Source organism: Papio anubis, unplaced genomic scaffold (genome assembly GCF_008728515.1).
Source record: "Papio anubis isolate 15944 unplaced genomic scaffold, Panubis1.0 scaffold1107, whole genome shotgun sequence".
Lineage (NCBI taxonomy): Eukaryota > Metazoa > Chordata > Mammalia > Primates > Cercopithecidae > Papio > Papio anubis.
The window spans coordinates 1818-21904 of NW_022160197.1; the positions used below are offsets into that span (position 1 = coordinate 1818).

At 56.0% G+C, this 20087-nt stretch overlaps 1 protein-coding gene across 1 annotated transcript; it reads right to left on the reverse strand.

Annotated features, from left to right (window-relative positions):
* Nucleotides 1-552: 552 nt before the first annotated feature.
* LOC101012756 (ATPase family AAA domain-containing protein 3C-like) lies at nucleotides 553-13213 on the reverse strand. Its single transcript, XM_031661223.1, is given in 10 exon segments — nucleotides 553-1725; nucleotides 3222-3389; nucleotides 4577-4647; nucleotides 6904-6955; nucleotides 7812-7936; nucleotides 8259-8384; nucleotides 9604-9813; nucleotides 11580-11649; nucleotides 11884-11963; nucleotides 12944-13213. Coding segments are annotated over 10 exon segments (1191 nt in total). The 5' UTR covers nucleotides 13019-13213; the 3' UTR covers nucleotides 553-1511.
* Nucleotides 13214-20087: the final 6874 nt, after the last annotated feature.

Below are 20087 nucleotides of genomic sequence, written 5' to 3' on the forward strand. Positions count from 1 at the left end.
TGGGAGGCTGAGGCAGATGGATTACCTCATGTCAGGAGTTCAAGACCAGTCTGGACAACATGGTGAAACATCGTCTCTACTAAAAATACAAACATTAGCCAGGCGTGGTGGCTCAGGCACCAATTTACGCCGGGTCTCTCAAAGTCCTGGATTACAAGTGTGAGCCAGTGCCCAGCACAAAACACAACTGAAGGACCATGGGCATCGTGGTTCTCACCACCATCAGAGCGCGCAGGATGAGCTGCCCCCAAGGACACCAGAGAGCCGGGTTACCTCTCGGGCCACATGAGTATCCAGCAAAGAACACTGCACGGGGGGGACGGAGCAGGCACCCTGACCTTGGGCCTCTGCCTTCAGAGCTGTGGGGACACACGCCCCAGTGGTTAGGGCAGGCTCAGTAGCCAACCACACTCCTGGGTTTTTGTTTTTTGTTTTTTGTTTTTTTTTTGAGACAGAGTCTCACTCTGTTGTTCAGGCACGAACTCGGCTCACTGCAACCTCCACCTCCCAGGTTCAAGTGATCCTCCCACCTCAGCCTCCCAAGCAGCTGGCATTACAGGCGTGCACCATTGGGTCCGGCTAATTATTTTTATTTTTTGTAGAGATGGGGTCTCCCCTTGCTTTCCAGGCTGGTCCTGAACTCCTGGCTTCAAATAATCTGGCTGACTTGACCTCCCCAAATGCCGGGAAAACAAGCCTGAGCCACCACCACGCCTGGCCTCTGCTTGCTTAGTTGTGGAAACAGACCTGGTCCCAAGTGGGGACGGCCTGGAACACAGACCTCAGCTGACCCACAAGGATGGGGTTTGAGATCTGGGGCTCTTTGTCACAGCGGCATAAGTGACTAATACAGCCCCTATAGCCCCCGGCTCCAACGTTCAAATCAAGGTAACTGGCTACTTCATGAACCTGTCACACACCAAAGCGCTGCTAGGTGGAGTGACCAGGTTGTCACACAGACTCTGCAGACCCCAGAGGCAGCGATGCCTGTGCATGGCCTTGGTGCCTTCGGCCCCACAGACCTGGTTTTGCTTTTCCAGCAACCCCCAAAGATCAAAGCTTTCCGGATGGCCACGCCCACACTGCTCTGAGTCCCGGCTCCCCGTCCCTGCAGCAGCCACGGAGCTGCAGGAGGGGTCCTCCAAGGAGCAGCCGGCTGTGGGACAATCAGAGGTCACTCCTGCCCATGTGTCTGAGCCCGTCAAGCAGGACCAAGGCAACGGACGTGGTCCAGGAAACACAACATCCCTCCAGCCCCAGCACCAAACTCAGGCGGGGCCTGTCCCGATGACCATTCACACCAGGGGGTGCCCGTCTGCCAAGGTGAGCATCGAAAGCCTCCCGGCCCACCTGGCAGAGCCCGGATACTAGGATGCCGGACGGGCTTCCTGACCTGTGACCGTCAGCCACGGACATGCCCCACCCTTCCGAGGGCAGGAGCAGGGGCGCGCCAGTGTGTGGAGTGGCCGACTGGGGCGGGTGCCCCGCGTCACTGCGCAGCCGAAAACCCCTCAACAGAAGCTCCTGTGTGACACTGGTGCTGGGACAGGCGCAACCGGGCGTCTCCACAGCAGTTGGACTCCCGTCTGGGTGGGTGAGCCCGAGCCCGACTCACCTGCCAGGATTCGAACCAGCTGTTCGATCTCCCAGCCCGACATGCCCTTGGTCAGCTCAGCGATCTCCTCGCACTTCCTCCCATAGTCAAACTGGACCAGCTTCAGGCGCCTGGGGAAGGAGTTCCCAAGTGGGCCGGCCAAGGCAGCGGCTCCCACACCACGAGGTGGGGGCCGGAAGACAGGCAGCCAGGCGGGCACCCATGCCAGATGTCCCCTGGGAGGGGCTCTTCCTGTGACAGCCAAACTCCGCCCTCTCCCTCATGCAAACCAGGTCTGGGCTGAGCAGGAGGTGGCGGCTGCTGTGGGCCTGGAGATGGCAGCACCCCCTCACACCAGCCCTGCTCCACACCTGCCCACTCAGCACCACAAGGCGCATGGCCCTTACAGTGGCAGTGGCATTCTGACTTCCAGCAAAAGCAGCTCCCTGGAGGCCACAGAAGCCAAGTCATGGTGCCAGGGCTATGAGCAGCCGTGGGAGTGAGAGTGCCCAGCGCGGGGAAGGGCCAAAGGGAAACTGAGGCCGGGACAGCTGGGCTAGCATGAAGCAGGCAGTCATGCGGAGGGGTTGGCAGGGGGAACCAGGCTCTCTTTGGAACAGAAATGGGCTTTTGCTGTCACTGGACAGCAGGAATTTAGGTCAGGTGCACAGAAGGACTCAGAAACCCGACCTGGGGGATCTAAGAGGTGGAGCAGCCTCTACCATCTGAGTGTGTTCCTGAGGCAGCCGCTGCAGCCCCAGGGACTTCCTCATCACTTGGAGGGTTCTGCCCACCGTGTTCTCTGCACCCACCACCAGCCATTGTGGGAGCCTGAAGGGGCCAGGGTACAAGTGCAGCCGGAGCCATGCCCCACACCATGAGGCTCCAGGGCCAGGCGTGGGCAGCTGAGGAAGGCCAGGCCAGCAGCCAGCAGGGGACCATGAGGATCCTCTCCAGTCCCAATATGAGGCTCTCATGAGGAGCGTCTCTCTCAAATCCCAACATGGGGGTCTCAGAGCAACACTCCACGTCACCTCCCCTCACTGCCAGGGCCTGAGGCTGGCTGGGCACAGTGGCTGGCATCTGTAATCCCTGCACTGTGGGAGCTACAAGGGCAGATCACCTGGAGGTCAGGGTTTCTCGACACCAGCCTGGCCAACATGGTGAAACTGCATCTCTACAAAAATGCAAAAAGTAGTGGGGTGTGGTGGCAGGCACCTATAATTGCAGCTACTCAGGAGGCTGAGGCAGGCGAATCGCGTGAACCCAGGAGGCGGAGGTTGCAGTCAGCTGAGATCGTGCCACTGCACTCCAGCCTGGGGCACAGAGCGAGACTGTCTCAAAAAAAAAAAGTTGAAGGTTTGTAAGTGATGGTGGACGCTGCCCCCCAAACCCGAGGAGACACCACCAGGCTGTTCTCAGGTGGGGATGAGGAAAGGGTGGTGGCACATCCCTGGGTGCAGCCTCTGGGACCCTTGGGGCCCACAGGGCTCCTGCGCGAAACCGCAGGGCAGGGAGGCGGTGCCACCCCGGAGACTGGGCCTGCTGGGATCCTCTGGAGAGCAGGTCCGGGGGTGGGCCCAGAGCGAGGGTCCCTGGACAGGGGTGGGTGAGAGGAGACACTTACTGCTTTCCTTCTGTTGCCGGGATAAGAACATACTTGTCAAGATACATTCTCACTAGGCGCTCCCGCTCCTCCGGCCCGGGCAGGTCGAAGTGAACCATAACATCGATGAAGCCATGGATGTCCTGGTGTAACTGCTCGGGGTGGCAGCTGGCCAGGACCAGCATAAATCTGCGGAGTGGGGATGGGGAAGGAAATGCTGGGGCTGCCGGCCAAGCTGCCCCGAGGGGAACACGGGCTCCTTAGTCCCCCCAGGGGGACTTTCCCGGAGAATCTAAAGGGGCAGCTGGTGGGCACAGGAAACACCGGGAGGACGCGGCACAGCCTTGGTCACCGCCTGCCCCACCACGCCCAGCTGTCCCCCCGCCCGGCTACCGGAGCCTCTGTTCTCATCCCATGTGGCGCTTCCCTGCTGACCCTCGCCCAGCCTGATAGGCAGCGCCGGGACCACCACTCCTCCTGCTGCCTGAGCCCTGCCGTGCTGGGAGCAGGGATGCGGCACCCAGAGTCCATGTCAGGAGTGGCCACGCCAGCCAGGAGCAGGACCTTGGGGGCCCGGGTGCAGCGGAGGCTCAGCAGGGTCCCAGCCCTGCCTCTCTGGGAAGGACCTGAGCCAGGGCTCCAGGGAGCGTCTACCGGCAGCAGCTGAGCCAGGGAGCCCAACACGCCTGAGGAGTCGGCCACGGCCACCCGGCAGGACTTGATCCTCCGTGTGACACGTGACCAGGGCTGGAGGGGCCCAGGAGACCAAGAAAACTCAAACTTAGGGGATTTGGGAGGGGTTAGGGAGCCTGGCCATGGGGCCATCCACCTACTGGGGACCTCTGGGCAGCAGCTCACGGAGGACGCACAATGTGGGGAGGGCCCCAAGCCTGGAGGGAGCATCCCTGTCCAACAGTGGGGGCCAAGGCCCCAGGCTCTGCTCAGACACACAGGACCTGTTCGTGCCCAGCTTCCCGTGGGAGCAAACGTGTCTCCATCTCCCACCCCAGGGCACCCACACCCTCCAAGGGAGGCCCCAGCAGAGCCTCAGACCATCAGACCGCCTCCCTTGCAGGCACAGGACCGCGGAAACCCAGGGGCAGAGGGACCTGCAAGCTGGGGCGGCATCGCACCGGGCCGTGAGGACAGGACTGACTCCAGCTTTGCCCAGGAGGCCCCCACATGTTCCTCAATGACACTTCATGCTGTCCCGAGCTGGGCCGTTCCCAGGGGACATCCGAGGTGGGCACGTTGAGGCCATGGGTGCTGCCCTGCACTGTGATCCAGGGCCCCTGAGGTCCCTCGGTGGGGAACCAATGTAGGGCCATGGCTGCAAAGCCCTACCCGGGGGCCCAGGACCCGAGGGGCTCCCTCACTTGTTGCTGCGATCCTTTATGTGGTTTAGGATGGCATTCTGGGTTGCTTTGAGGTCCTCGTTTATCTCCTCCTGCAGAGAGAAGGTTCCAGCCTTAGGCACCAGGAGCAAAGCCTTGTAAACAGCCACAGCAGAAGCTCCCACAGGCCTCCCTCCTGCAGGGAGCAGGGACGCGGCCACACTTTCATGGATCTAAACTCAAAAGCCTGACCAGGGCCAGGGACGGTGGCTCATGCATGTAACGTAGTATTTTGGGAGGCCGAGGCGGGCAGATCACCTGAGGTAGGGAGTTTGAGACCATCCTGGCCAACATGGTGAGACCCCGTCTAAACTAAAAATACAAGAATCTGCCAGGCTCGGTGGCACAACTGTGGTCCCAGCTACGTGGGAGGCTGAAGCAGGAGAATCACTTCAACCTGAGAGGCAGAGGTTGCAGCGAGCCGAAATCGCACCGATGCACCCAGCATGGGCGACAGAGTGAGACTCTGTCTCAAAAACAAAAACACAAACAAAAACAAAAAAACCCCTGACCGGGCATGGGGGCTCACGTCTGTAATCCCAGAACTTCACAAGGTCAAGGCGGGAGCATCTCTGATAGCTCAGAAGTTTGAGCCCAGCCTGGGTAACGAGGGGAAAGTCCATGTCTACTAACATTACAAAAAAACAGCCGGGGGCGATGGCTCACGCCTGTAATCCCAGCACTTTGGGAGGCCGAGCTGGGCAGATCACAATGTCAGGAGATCGAGGCCATCCTGGCTAACACTATGAAACCCCGTCTCTACTAATAAATACAAAACAAAATTAGCCGGGCGTGGTGGTGGGCGCCTGTAGTCCCAGCTACTTGGGAGGCTGAGGCAGGAGAATGCCATGAACCCGGGAGGCGGAGCTTGCAGTGAGCTGAGATTGCGCCGCTGTATTTTAGCCTGGGCGACAGAGCGAGGCTCCGTCTCAAAAAAAAAAAAAAAAAATTAGCTGGGACCAGACACAGTGGCTCACGCCTGTAATCCCAGCAGTTTGGGAGGCTGAGGTGGGCGGGTCACCTGAGGTCAGGAGTTTAGGACTAGCCTGACTGACATGGAGAAATCCCTTGTCTACTAAAAAAAATACAAAATGAGCCGGGCGTGGTGGTACAAGACTGTAATCCCAGCTACTTGGGAGGCTGAGGCAGGAGAATTGGTTGAACCTAGCAGGTTGCAGTGAGCCAAGATTGTACCAATCGCACTCCCAGCCTGGGCAACAAGAGCAAAAACCCATCTCAAAAATTAGCCTGCAGCATGAAAATGCCCTGCAGTCCTGCCACGAGGTGGCTGAGGCAAGAGGACGGCTTGAGCTTGAAAGGTCGAGAAACAGTGAGCTGTGATCGCTGCCACTGCACTCCAGCCTGGGCGACAGAGACCCTGTCTTAACATAAGAACTGTATGGCTGGGCGTGGTGGATCACGCATGTAATCCCAGCATTTCGGGAGGCCAGGCTGGGAGGTCATTTGAGGTCAGGAGTCCACCAGCCTGGACTAAAATGCGGAAACCCATCTGTACTAAAAATACAAAAATGCCTAATCCCAGAAGCCACTTAGAGGCTGAGGCAGGAGATCGGCCGTTCCAGAGGTGAGTTAGAGAGCTAAGACCACGCCCACTGCAGGCCAGCCAAAGGGATAGAGGTGACTTTCTCTGGGCCAAATAAAATAAAAATAGACTGGGTGGCAGTGGCTCCACACCTGTAATTACTCAGCACTTTTGGGAGGCTGAGGCAGGTGCATCACGAGGTCAAGAGATCTAGACCGTAAATGACGAGTTGATGGGTGCAGCACACCAACATGGCACAAGTATACATATGTAACAAACCTGCACTTTATGCACATGTACCCTACAACTTAAAGTATAATAATAATAAATAAATTTAAAAAAAAACAATAAAACAAAATGAAATAAGAAAAAAAAAAAAAAGAGATCTAGACCATCATGGCCAACATGGTGAAACCCCATCTCTAGTAAAAATACAAAAATTAGCCGGGTATGGTGGCAGGTGCCTATAATCCCAGCTACTTGGGAGGATGAAGCAGGAGAATAGCTTCAACTGGAGGTTGCAGTGAGCTGAGATCGTGCCACTGAACTCCACTCCGACAAGAGACTGCAGACGACATCTCGAAACAAAACAAAACAACCCTCAAAAGCCAAACCTTAACTTTAAGCTGACCAAAAAAAAAAAAAAATGCTGGTTTTCACTCAAAACTTAGAGAAAAAGGAATTGAGCCATGGGCTGCGGCCTGATCCAGGATGACGGACACACCTGCCCCACCACCCCCGGGGTCAGACAGAGGCTTAGTGACACAGTGGCTGGCTTCCGAAGGAAGGCGTCCGCGTCGTCCATGAAGAGCAGGAGGCTGTGAACGAGAGGGAGGCCAAGCAAGGCAAGAGTGACACCTGGAGCGGCCCACAGCAGTGTCCGGCTGTGGCGGGAGCAGGCTGAGCGGGCAGATCCCTACAGGGTGCAGCCTCTGCCCCACCAGGAGCCCTAAGTCCTGGGTCTGACAGAAGCCCATCAGCCTGGCCTCTGGGCAGCTGACCACGGCCCAGCCTCACAAGGCCCTGGGAAGCCAACGGCACACAGGGGCGACAGACTGTGCCCTGCAGGCTTCACCCCCACCCGGCCCAGTGCAGCGCTGGCGGCCGCTCAGCGTCCACAGCAGGGGCAGGATCTTCTAAAGTGAAAGGTCAAAGGCCAGAGGGGAGGGTGCCAGCCATGAGGAACGTGGTGCCAACCGGGACAGCTGAGGTCGCAAGGGTCTCCCAGCTATTAATCTATTAAACGGTGTGTGACTTTAATAGGCACACACCCTATTGTGTGCCATGCTGTCTTCAGCTAACTTCCAAATGGTTGTACCAAAAGGAGCTGGTGCCCACGCCCACCTGCACGCGTGTCGGAGGGAGGGCGGCTGTGGAGGTGGTGCCCCTGCAGCTGTGAAGACCCCTCTGCCCCTACACCCACCCACCTCCCTTCTGCCCTGAGCCAAGTATCCCACTGGCAGCCTCCACAGGCTGGGGGCCTCATGTCCACCAGGGTCCACACTCAGGGGACCTTCCCTCCGAGGGACCCTCCGCCGGGCCTCCTGCGTGGCCACAAGGACAGAGCTGCAGAAAGACCACGAGGTCCCGGAAAGCCACCTGGACCCCCTTCCCCGAAGGCGGCCTGCTGGGCCGCAGTGAAGGGCCTGTGTGCATGCGGTGGGGACATCTCACCCGCGCCGCCTGGTATTGGCCCAGTGAAATAGCTTGTGCATGGCAGTCACGCCTTCCCGCCCCATGAGGGCCAGGTCCTCGCCTGTCATGATGGCGTAGTCCATGCCCAAGTTCAGGGCGAGATTCTACACGGGAAAAGTGAGGGGAGACAGAACAGATGTTCCATCTGCCTCGGCAAAGCCTGCGCACTCCACCCGGAGTGTGGAGCCCCTGCCGGTCGCCCCCGCCTGGAAGCCACAGCCTGGAAGCCACAGCCTGCCAAAGTGGAGAAGTCCCCTGCCTGGAAGATGGGAGGCGCTGTTACCCACACCAGCACGCTGACCCTACATGAGGGTGGCCAAAGGACTAAGGAGAGTCCATTCCCCAGGCGACTGATCCCCCCAGACACCTGCAGGCAGGTGAGACCCCAGCGGTCCCTGGCCCACCTGCGCAGCCAGGTGCTCTCACCTTGGCAACGAGTGTCTTCCCGGTGCCTGGCGGCCCGTACAGCAGGACATTCCTATACAGGCCGTGGTTCTTCTTCATGTTCCTTGTTGTTATGGCCATGTTGCGCACCCGCGCTTCCAGGCTGGGCTGCCAGGGAAGACGGGGGCTTGGGGGACACACTCCCTGCTCAGGAAGCCTCTGGGCCGCATGCCCTGTTGTGACTCCACTCGGGTGCCGCCCAGGTCACGGACAGCCTATCCCCGACAGGGTCAAAGCAGTCGCATCTCAGAAGCCGAAAGCTACTGGGTGACTCCTTGAGTGCCAGCAAGGGGCACAGCACGGCCCAGCTCCGGGGAACCCTCCCTGCACCTCCCCGGTCCCAGGCACACCGGGACTACATTGCAGCACAACACCCCTCCAGCACGCCCCAATGACTGAGGAGCTGGCGGACCTGCCGAGGGGAAGGGAAGCGCCTACTGGGTCACTCCGCCACAGCACAGACACGCTTGGTAACACACCGAAACGGAGCTGCCCCAAAGCACAGCCAGGACTGGCCAGGAGCTGGAACCCCATCCCACTGGGAGACTGGGTGACTGTTGCAGGGATTGGGGGCATTTTCCAGTTCCTTATTGGCTTTTATTTCATTACCCACCGAGTGACCTGTGGAGACCCTACCACCCCCGTGTGGAGAGCAGGCACCTCAGGGGCTGGCCAGGGGCGCGGCTCCCCAGGGAGGCCGCCAGACACCGTGGCCTGTAGCAGCTTCCCCGACACACACCAGCACACCCAAGTCCCGGGACTTGCAAGGACCCCGATGTGCTCCCAGGTCCCATCAAGAGCCCCGAGCAGGGGAGACCGAGGCAGACGGGGGAAGGGTCTCAATCATGCAGACCCCTAAGCTACAGTGAAAACCCAGGCATTGGGCCGGGGGCGGTGGCTCAAGCCTGTAATCCCAGCACTTTGGGAGGCCGAGACGGGCGGATCACGAGGTCAGGAGATCGAGACCATCCTGACTAACACAGTGAAACCCCGTCTCTACTAAAAAAAAAAATACAAAAAACTAGCCGGGCGAGGTGGTGGGCGCCTGTAGTCCCAGCTACTCGGGAGGCTGAGGCAGGAGAATGGCGTAAACCCAGGAGGCGGAGCTTGCAGTGAGCTGAGATCCGGCCACTGCACTCCAGCCTGGGCGACAGAGTAAGACTCCGTCTCAAAAAAAAAAAAAAAATTAAAATTAAAGAAAACCCAGGCATGAAGCGGCGTGCGGGTGCCCCTCATGCCGAGAAAGGGAAAGGACAGGAGGGTGTGCAAGGACAGGAGGGTGTGCAAGGACAGGAGGGTGTGCACAGGCGGGCTCTGCTCGTGGGGCAGAGGAGACTCAGCCAGGAACCGCACTCAGGGAGGGCCAGGCTCGCGCCTCTACCTGGAAGGGGTGCTGCAGCGCCTCCAGCACCGTGATGCGGGACTTCTCGCTCACCAGGGATGGCTTGAACAGCCCAGCCTCGATGAAGCCGGCCACGGCAGCTGTCCCATTCTTGGCAGAGTAGACCCCGCCAGCCAACAGCGTCAGCCCAACTACCTGCAGCGGAGACACCGCACTGGCGTGCCTGCCCCACCCTTCCTCCCTCCTCGAGGGAGAGATGCACGGGGCTGCCCCCACCCTCTCTCCGCCCAAGGGAGAAGCACAGGGCTGTGTGCTGGCAGCACAGGAACCCGAATTCCCGGCCCGGAATCCCACAGCCACGCGGTTACAGGAGGCAGGCGGGGCCGTCACAGCGCCCTCGCTCAGGGCCATGGCAGCATAAATCCTGCAAAGCCCCGGTCGCTGAGCAGGGCCCTGGGCAGACTCAGCCAGATATGTCACAGGGCCACACCCTCTGCTACTTTCTTGGCCACTAAAATGGTACTTTATTCCTGGAAAACAAGGCTGACCCGAAATCTCTAACTTGTTTTAAAAATCAATTACGCCGGCTGGGCGTGGTAGCTCAGGCCTGCGATCCCAGCACTTTGGGAGGTCGAGGCAGGCGGATCACCTGAGGTTGAGAGTTCGAGACCAGCCTAACCCACATGGAGAAACCCCATTTCTATTTCTACTAAAAATACAAAAAGTTAGCTGGGCATGATGGCACATGCCTGTAATCTCAGCTACTTGGGAGGCTGAGGCAGGAGAATTGCTTGAACCCGAGAGGCAGAGGTTGCAGTGAGCCCAGACCGCGTCATCGCACTCAAGCCTGGGCCACAAGAGCAAAACTCCATCTCAAAAAATAAAAAAAAAAAAGAAAGAAAAATCGTTTATGCCAGGCCCGGTGGCCCATCCCTGTAATCCCAGCACTTTGGGAGGCCAAGATGGGCAGATCACCTGAGGTCAGGAGTTCGTGACCAGCCTGGCCAACAGGGTGAAAACCCATCTTCACCAAAACAGAAAAATTACCCGGACACGGCGACCTGCACCTGTAATCCTGGCAACAGGAGAGGCTGAGGCAGGAGGATGGCGTGAACCCGGGAGGCGGAGCTTGCAGTGAGCCGAGATGGTGCCACCGCACTCCAGCCTGGGGACACAGTGAGACACTGTCTCTAAATACAAACAGAAGTCAACGGTGCATTAAGCAGCTCCCTCGTGTCCTCACGTGACACCGTCTCACCAACACGGGAGGCAACACCACCTGCGACATTCACCGTCACACTGGCGACGCCACGGGCAGGCGCTGCAGTCACAGCTCAGGGCGCCGGCACCACGGCGGAGCAAGTGCCCACTGCGTGCCAGGCACCTACTGTGTGCTGGGCAGCGGGGGACGGAGGACGCAGTCGTGTGCGACGTGGTGTGCCACCACACTAGGCTGGCGCCTGCGCACAAAGAGTGAGGCTGTAAACGAGAGAGGAATCTGTGAACTTCAAACTCTCAGGGTTTTCTGAGGAATAAAGGTTTTTGCAAAATGGTGTCAGGGTCACCTTCTGTTTTCTTTTTTTTTTTTTGAGAAGGAGCCTCGCTCTGTCCCAAGGTGGGAGTGCAGTGGCAGGATCTCAGCTCACTACAACCTCCGCCTCCTGGGTTCAAGTGATTCTCCTGCCTCTGCCTCCTGAGAAGCTGGGATGACATGCACGTGCCATGTGTAGAGATGGGGTCTCACTGTGTGGCCCAGGCTGGCAACTGTGTTTTCTTCTCCCAGCTTGAGGAGCAGCCCCCACCAGCAGGTCCAATTTGGGCTTGTTCCATGCTGGGAGAGCTCCAGGGCCTGTGCAGAGCTAGCAGGGACAGGACCCGGGGATAGGATCCGGGGTTCCAGGAGGCCCCCACAAGCTGCCCCACAGCCACCTGCCAGCCCTGCCCGGGACACGCACGTTTACCGTGGCTGTCACTGTGTCCCGCTCTGTCACAAAGGCACGAAATCTTTCCCCAAACACGGTGACAGCCATCCTGTGGGGAAAGCAGTGGTGTGACCAGGACGGACACGAACATCCGAGCCACGCAGCAAGAGCAGATTGAGGGTGAGGCCCTGATACAGCGGCCTGGTCGTGCCAGGACAGAGGGGCAGTGCCCCCACCAAGGCGCCAGCCTACAGCGGCCAGGCCTGGGAGAGCTGGAGAGCGCCTAGGACCAGCGACTCACACCTGCGGGGCCCCGTCTGCGGCTGGCCTGGGCAGCGCTCACCTGATGGACGCCAAGAAGGTCTGATGGTGCTTCTGCACGGACTCCTCCTGCTTCCGTAAGTTCTCCTCATTGACAAGTTGCTGAGAAGCCACAGAAAAAGAGAAAAGCCTTTAAAACCAGAAAAATGCTCAGCACCGATGCAGAGGTTGTGTCTGCCCCAGGACGGGAGGGCTCCAGGCGTCTCGGGCACCTGGGGCCCTGCAGATGCCACAGCCGGACACACAGACACAGGTGACATCGGCCGGGACGGCAGTCGCTGAGGGGCTGCTTTCAGGAGCCCAAACTCCCCAGCGGCAGAAAACAGCCCCCACTGCGGCTTCCCTGAGAAGGGCCACTGCGCGGCAGACCTCCCAACACCACCGCCCTGATTCACGCTGTGCTGAAGGAAGCCTCTGTCTTCTGCCAAGAAAACGTTAAAGCTACAATGGCCACAACAGGCAACGCGTGAACCCCGCCTGTGAGCTCAGGACTGAGGGCGACGGGCCGGGCGCGGTAGCTCACACCTGTAATCCCAGCATTTTGGGAGACCGAGGCAGGTGGATCACTTGAGGTCAGGAGTTCAAGACTAGCCTGGCCAACATGGTGAAACCCCATCTGTACTAAAAATATAAAAAAGCAGCTAAGTATGGTGGCGGGTGCCTGTAATTCCAGCTACTCGGGAGGCTGAGGCAGGAGAGTCGCTTGAACCCAGGAGGCGGAGGTTGCAGTGAGCTGAGATCGCACTACAGCACTCCAGCCTGGGTGACAGAACGAGACTCCGTTTCAAAATCAATAAAATAGAAAAAATCCTGCTGAGCTCAAAGAAATGAGGTGAGAATGTCAAGAAGATCTAGGCCCTCCAGACGACCAGACACCCTCACCAACACTGGTCCTCCCTCTCGGGCGGCACTGCAGCAGCGTCTCTCACCTCCCCTTGGAATGAGGCATCCAAGCCCTGCCCTGGGCCCCACTGCTGCCCATGTACACGCCCCTGGCCCTACCCACTGACAGTAGCCCACCAATCTCCACGCTCGAACCCCATGTGCACCCCGGCCTCCCCACACACACCGGCTCCACTCACTTTGAGCTTGGACTGTTGCTCTGGCTGCAAAGTCGGCTCCTGCATCTGCACCAGATTCACGGTGTCCTTCGACATGGCCTGCGGGCGCAGAGGCACGGAGGGCAGGTGTTAGGATACGCGGATGACTGGGCAGGCATGCACACCAGACGGGGGGCTTTCACACAGCCACACCTGGACCTCAAAGCCCCCAGCCCTGCCTGAAGGGGTGGCCTGCCCCTCCACACCTGTGGGCGTTTCTCGGTAGGTGGAACGAGAGACTTGAGAAAATAAATGAGACACAGAGACAAAGTATAAAGAAAGAAAAAGTGGGCCCAGGGGACCGGCGCTCAGCATACAGAGGACCCACGCCGGCACCGGTCTCTGAGTTCCCTCAGTATTTATTGATCATTATCTTTACCATCTTAGAAAAAGGGAAGTGGCAGGATAATAGGATCATAGTGTTGGAACCGAACTGTCGATTCCTTCCTGGGCAGGGGTCGCCGCGAAGGATCACCGACACGAGATTCACAGCAGAGAGTTATTTATTACTAGCGCGCTAGGGTCCCAAGCTCTAAGTTGGCCCTGGGACCCCGACTGCTTGCTACAGGCTGTTTATATAGGCAAACACAAGTTTAAACACAGCTTATGGCGCGAAATTCAAACAAAGCTTAAGGCGCAAAATGGTTGGGTCTAGCTATGGCCTGAGCAAGGTGTCTTATGCTAATTGGTTAGAGCAGGACCTTATGAGGTTTTTTCCTGGAGTTGTTGATTCCGGGAACTTCGAGGCAGGGTGGGACCCCCGGAATTGGCAGGGTGGGACCCCATGAGGTTGTTTCCCGGAATTGGCAGGGTGGGACCCTATCAGGGTGGGTCCCTATCGAGGCAGGGTGGGACCCTATCCAGAGCCACCTGGTGTTAAAAAAATTTTTATATATGAGGCCTAGTTTCAATAGTAGGGAGAAGGTCAGCAGTAACACATATGAATAAAGACTTTTGTGACATAAGTTTAAGGAAAATGTCTTGATATGCATATGCAAACATCTCTAGAAATTCAGTGCAAAAGAGCAGCAATTATGCTTTAGTCTGCCCCACCTTTGCCCTAAGCAAGCCTTTCCTCAGTAAACAGAACATCTCTGTTTTACACTGGAGATGTTCCATTGCTCCAGGGACAGGCAGGAGACAGATGCTTTTCTATCTCAACTGCTGCCAAGAGGCTTCTTTTCCTTCTTACACTAATCCTCCTCAGCACAGACCCTTCATAGGTGTCAGGCTTGGGGAGGATCAGGTCTTTCCTTCCCAATGGTGCTTTCATATTTCAGACAACCACATGGGGAGAAAGCTTGACAATGCCTGCTTGACTGAAACTAGGCCTCACAAAACCTAAAAAGCTAGCACCAGGTGGCCCCTCGATAGGTCCCACCCTGCCTCGACAGGGTCCCACCCTGATAGGTCCCACCCTGCCACCTTTGGAAACAACCTCATGAGGTCCCACCCCAAGCACCTAGGTCTCACCTCACTAAGTTCCCGAATCAACAACTCCAGGAAAGAACCCTCATAAGGTCCTGCTCTGTCTCAATTAAACCAAGACCCCTTGCTCAGGCTATAGCTGTGGACCCAATCATTTTACTTTAAGCTTTGTTTGAATTACCATAAGCTGTGTTTCTGGAACTTGTGTTTGCCTATATAAACAGCCTGTAACAAGCGTGTGCCTGGGTCCCAGGGCCAACTTAGAGCTTGGGACCCTAGCGCCCTAGTAATAAATAACTTCCCTGCCGTGAACCTCGTGTCGGTGATCCTCATGCACTTCTGCCCAGGTGTGAGGGAATCGAGAGTTTGGTTCCAACACATTTGCATTGGCCGGAAGTGGGGTCGCCCTGACCTCGACCCATCCTCCGGGCGGAGACCCATCTGGTCTGGCCACCAGCAATGACTGGACTAACTTAACTCTGTCAGGTACTCGCTTTCATTCTGTTTGTTTCGCTCGTCATCGAGGAGTACTCCACTGAATAATTAAGTGGAGAAGGGGACAGACGTGTTCCGCACCTTTCTCACTTCTGCAATAGGACGGAAGAAGGCTGACTCCACTCCGTCAGCCTCCTCGATCTGTAGGCGGGCGCCGCCCTGCCATCCTAATATCATTTTGTGAAACTGTATGTTTCACTTCTGGTCAAAGGCCGCTTCTTCCTCATTTGTTTGGTCCTTGTATGTTGCTTCATTTTGTCCTTATGTGCGTGGAAAGAATTCTAGACAGAACTATGGGACAGACGCTGGACGCACTCTTTAACTCTGACTTCACCTCCACTTCCTGACGCTCGGCCGAGCCCACCACCTCTCTGTAGAAGTCCTGTATGGGATCTATGGAAAACATTCTGCTGGGTCTCAATGGGCCAACCTCCAGGTAGAGTGGCCAATGGTGACGCAACATTTAACCTCTCAATTATCCTACAGGTCAAAAGCAAAGTGATAGATCCTGGGCCACTCGACACCCAGACCAGGTGGCCTTCCTACATAATTACTTGGGAAGATCTGGTCCCAACCTCCTTTTGGGTGAACCCTTCCATTCCCTTCCCCATCCCACCCACTCTCCTTGCCTTAGAGGCCCCAAAGAACCGGAATTCAGATCCGCAGTGCCGGCGCCCTGACCTGACCCTGTTTCCCTGACCTGAAAACCTCTTCCTGACTCACGACGCTTCGGTTCTTTACTCTTCTAACTTCTTTTGCCCTTTACTCTTTATTTTCGTCCTTTATTTTGATCCTTTGCATCTCTCTTTGGTTTCTCTATGTTCTTCTGTCCGCATCACCTGACTTCACTCCTTTGCGCACTTTTCATGCCGGCTTTCCGGACTGATGTTTTCCGACGGAGTGATCTTCTTTTTTCCAGACTTAATCGAAGTTCATTGGTTTTTGTTTTGACTTTGCGCACTGAAGACCTTATAACCCTTCCTTTTCCCAAGACCTCAGGCCCTAAATCCCGTTGATAGAATCCATTCTCTCACCCACCAGCCCACCTGGGATGATTGCCAGCAGCTCTGCAGGTCCTCCTAACCACTGAAGAGGTGGCAGCAGTCCTCCTGAGGCCCGTGAAAAAATGTGCCACAGGACCAGGGGCTCCCAACCCAACTCCCTAATGAAATAGACGAGGGGTTTCCCTCACCCGCCTCGGACTGGGGCTCATGAAACGCACCAGGTGGTGGAGAGTCTCCGACTCCATCGCCAGGCTCTGTTGGTGGGTCTCAAAGGGGCAGGAAACTTCAACAAATTTGGGCCAAGGTAAGAACTATAACTCAGGAAAGGGATCGAAGCCCGCAGCCTTCATGGAAAGGCTACTGGAAGGGTTCCAAATGCATAATTCCCATTCGGACCCAGGAGGCCCTAGAACATAAGGCCACCATAGCTATGGCATTCATGTACCAAAGCTGCATTAGATATCAGAGGGAAATCTCCAGAGGCTGGATGGGATCCAGACCTATGGATTACAGGAATTGTTAGGGGAGGCAGAAAAAGTATATGGGCAGAGTCCCTGAGGAAAGGGCCAGGTTAGCTGGCAGGAACAGGAGGAGCTTGTGAGGATCAGAGGGGATCGGAAGAGGATAAGCATTTAACAAAATCCTAAGGCAATAGTGAAAGAGAAAGGACCACAGGAGAGGGAGAAAAGCCAAGGCTGCCAAAAGTAGAAAGACCAGTGTGCCTACTGCAAAGAACGAGGACACCCAAAGATTGCCCCAAGCCCCAAAGACCAAAGAAACCTGCCGCTGTCCTCACCCCAGGTGAAGATAGCGAATAGGGGAGTCAGGCCCTGAGCCTCCCTCGACCCCCGGCTAACTCTCTAGGGGGGCAACCCACACCTTCTTGGGTGACACTGGCCTCAACATTCAGTTCTCTCTTGACAAAGGCAGACGGGCCCCTGTCTTCCCAAGACATCCTGGGTCCAGGGGGCAACAGGGGAAATTGGGTACGCGTGGACTAACCACCGGGATAATCTTTGGACAAGGAATGGTGACACATTCCTTCTTGGTGGTACCAATGCCCTTTACCCTCCTAGGCGAGATCTTTCTGACCAAGCTCGGAGCCCAAATCCACTTCTCCTAGACTGGGGCCCAGGTATTAAATCGGGACAGCCGTAGCCCATCCAAATTCTTTTTAACTGTGTTCTGCAAGATGAGCATCGGCTTTTCGAAGCCCGTCACCAGCTTCCATGTTTGGTTGCAAGACTTTCCCTGCTTGGGCGGAACGATGACTGGCTAGCTAAGTATCAAGCCCCAATCATAATTGATCTAAAGCCCACGGCAGTGCCCGTATTCATCAAGAATATCCCATGAGCCGAGAGGCTCACATAGGTAAACGCAATAGTAGCACATTAACAAATTCCCTAGAACTGAGTGTTAAGCGACCTTGCTCTTCCTGAAATTAATTCTCTTCTACAGTAAAGCCTGGTACGCAGGATTACAGGCCTGTCCAAGCATCTGAGAGAATTAACAAAAGAACCATGGACATCCATCCACGTCCCTAACTTCATAACTTACCAGCACCTTAAAAACCAGGCTATAACTGGTGCATACAGTATTAAATTTAAAAGATGCTTTCTTCTGTTTGCCTGGCCCCCAAAGCCAAGAACTCTTTTGCCTTTGAGTGAAAAAAATCCCTATAGGCACCTCGCCAATTGACCTGACCCGCTTCCCATGATTCAAGAACTCTCTACTCTCTTCTCGATGAGGCTCTTTCATCGAGACCTGACTCCATCTCGACCCAAAATCCATGACCTTACTCCACATGTGGGAGCTGACTCCTCCCTGCTGCCCCTACAAAGGAAACCTAAAAGGTATGCACCAGACATCTACTCCAGGAACTGGGTGAAAAAGGATACCGGCATCTGCTAAGAAGGCACAGCTACCTGCCAGACCAAGGTAACATATCTGGGGTATATCCTGAGTGAAGGGGAAAGCGTGGCTCACCCCCAAGCGCATAGAGAGACAGTGGTCACTTCCACCACCACTCTAAGTCCCAGGGAGGTACGTGAATTCTGGAACTGCTGGGTTCTGTCGCTGTGGATACCCGGTTTTGCTGGCCGCCCCCTTTACTCACCACCAAGGAAAGCACTTTCACCTGCGGGTGATACATCAATTGGCTTTTTGAGGCACTAAAAAAGGCACTCTTTGTCTTTGCCCCAGCCCTTGTAAGTTACCGGACACCAAAGCCCTTACTCCTCTTTCCTGGACGAAGGCAAGGATTGCCAAAGGAGTCCTTGACCCAAAAAATGGGGCCTCGGAAAAAAGACCTCGGTGAAGGCATTCTGTCCGGGCTAGCTGGACTCCTCAGTGGCGCTGGCTGGCCCCCATGCTCCTGTATCATGACAGCCAATGCCATGCTGGGGTCAAGGACTCTGCTAAGTTAACCCTGGGCAATTAACGTTGCCACTCCACATACTCTAGAGGCCATAGTGCAGCCCCGGACTCTGAGCACCAACGACGCCTAACTCCACTACTAATAGGCCCCTTACTGGACACTTGACCCGGCCCAGCTTGGCCTCCAGTCACCTAAACCCTGCCACGCTGCTGCCGGGTACCAGAAGACCAACCAAGCCCACACGATTGTCGCAAGGGGCACTGGCTGAGACCCATGAAACACGAAGACCTTAAAGACCAAGAGCCCAGACGCTGATCACACCTGGTACACAGACGGGGTAGCAGTTAATTTTGACTCAGGTACTCGGAGGGCTGGAGCATGGCAGGACATGTCATTGGGCACACCACTCCTGGCATCGCCTGTGAAGCTTAGCTGGCCAGCACTAACCAAGGCCCTAGAGCCAGTCCAAGGAAAGAAAGCTAACATTTATACTGATAGCCGATATGCCTTGCAACGCTCATACTCATGGGAAGTATCTATGAAAGAAGAGGAACTCAACCCCAGTCGCCGAAATCAAGGACAAAGTTGGAAATAATTGCCTTATTAAAGGCCCTTTCTTCCTCAATATGGCTATAATTCACCGCCCCGGCATCAGAAAGGACAGGATCCAGTCAGCAGTAGGAAACAGACAGGTTGACCAAGTGGTTGGTGATACCATGGCGTGAAGTACTGACCAGCCACAGAACCTGACAACACCCAGCCACATAACGAGCCACCATACTTATACCCAAAGACCAGGAAGAAGCAAGAGCCATAGGGCTACAGAAAACAAAAGACACTAGAAACTGGGAAAAAGAAGGAAATAGTCCTTCCTCAAAAAGGAAGCCCCAAGAATGATCCAGCAGATGCATGCTCACACCAAGTAATCGAGTGCCAAAAAATTGTTAATTGAAAACTGACTTTCTAATCCCAAGGGCAGGTACACTCATAGAGCAAGTGACATTCGCCTGGGCAGTCTGCCCAGCAGGTGAAACGCTGGGCTACCCGAAAAGCAAAGCAGGAAACGGGACTCGGTGGTAACCTCGGGAGTCTATTAGGAAATAGACTTCACCAGCAAACCTCACCATGCTGGATATAGCTACTTACTGAAGTTTAGATACTTTTCAGAATGGATAGAAGCCACCCCACCCTGCAAGAAACGGCACATAGTAGCTAAGAAAATTTTGGAAGAAATCTTTCCTAGATTCGGACTTCCTACACTCAGGGTCAGACACGCCTGCCTGCTTCTGCGGGTAAAGTCACGCCTCAGGATATTGGGGATTAATTGGAAATTACATTGTGCCTATATAGACCCCAGACAGGACAGGCAGAAAACAATAGAACAATAAAAGAGACCCTTACTAAATTGACCTTAGAGACTGGTTTAAAAGATTGAGACTTCTCCTATCCTAGTCTGTTAAGGCCCAAATACTTGGCACCATTTTGCCTACTCCATATGAAATCCTCTCACGAGGACCTCCCCTTGTCAACCTTGCTTAACTCCTTCTCCCCTCCGCATCCTAAGACTGACCCACAGGCCCGGCTAAAAGGACTCCAGGCAGGCCAGGCCCAAATCTGGGCCCCTGGCAGAACTGTACCAACCAGGACATCCACAGACCAGCCACCCTTCCAGGTGGGAGATCCTGTCGACGCAGGACGGGCACCGACTTCCAAGGACTAGAGCTCTCGTGGAAAGGACCCTACATCGCTCTCCTGACCACGCCCACACAGCCAGCAAAGGCTGGGACGGAATTCCACTTGGATTCATACTTATCCCACGCCA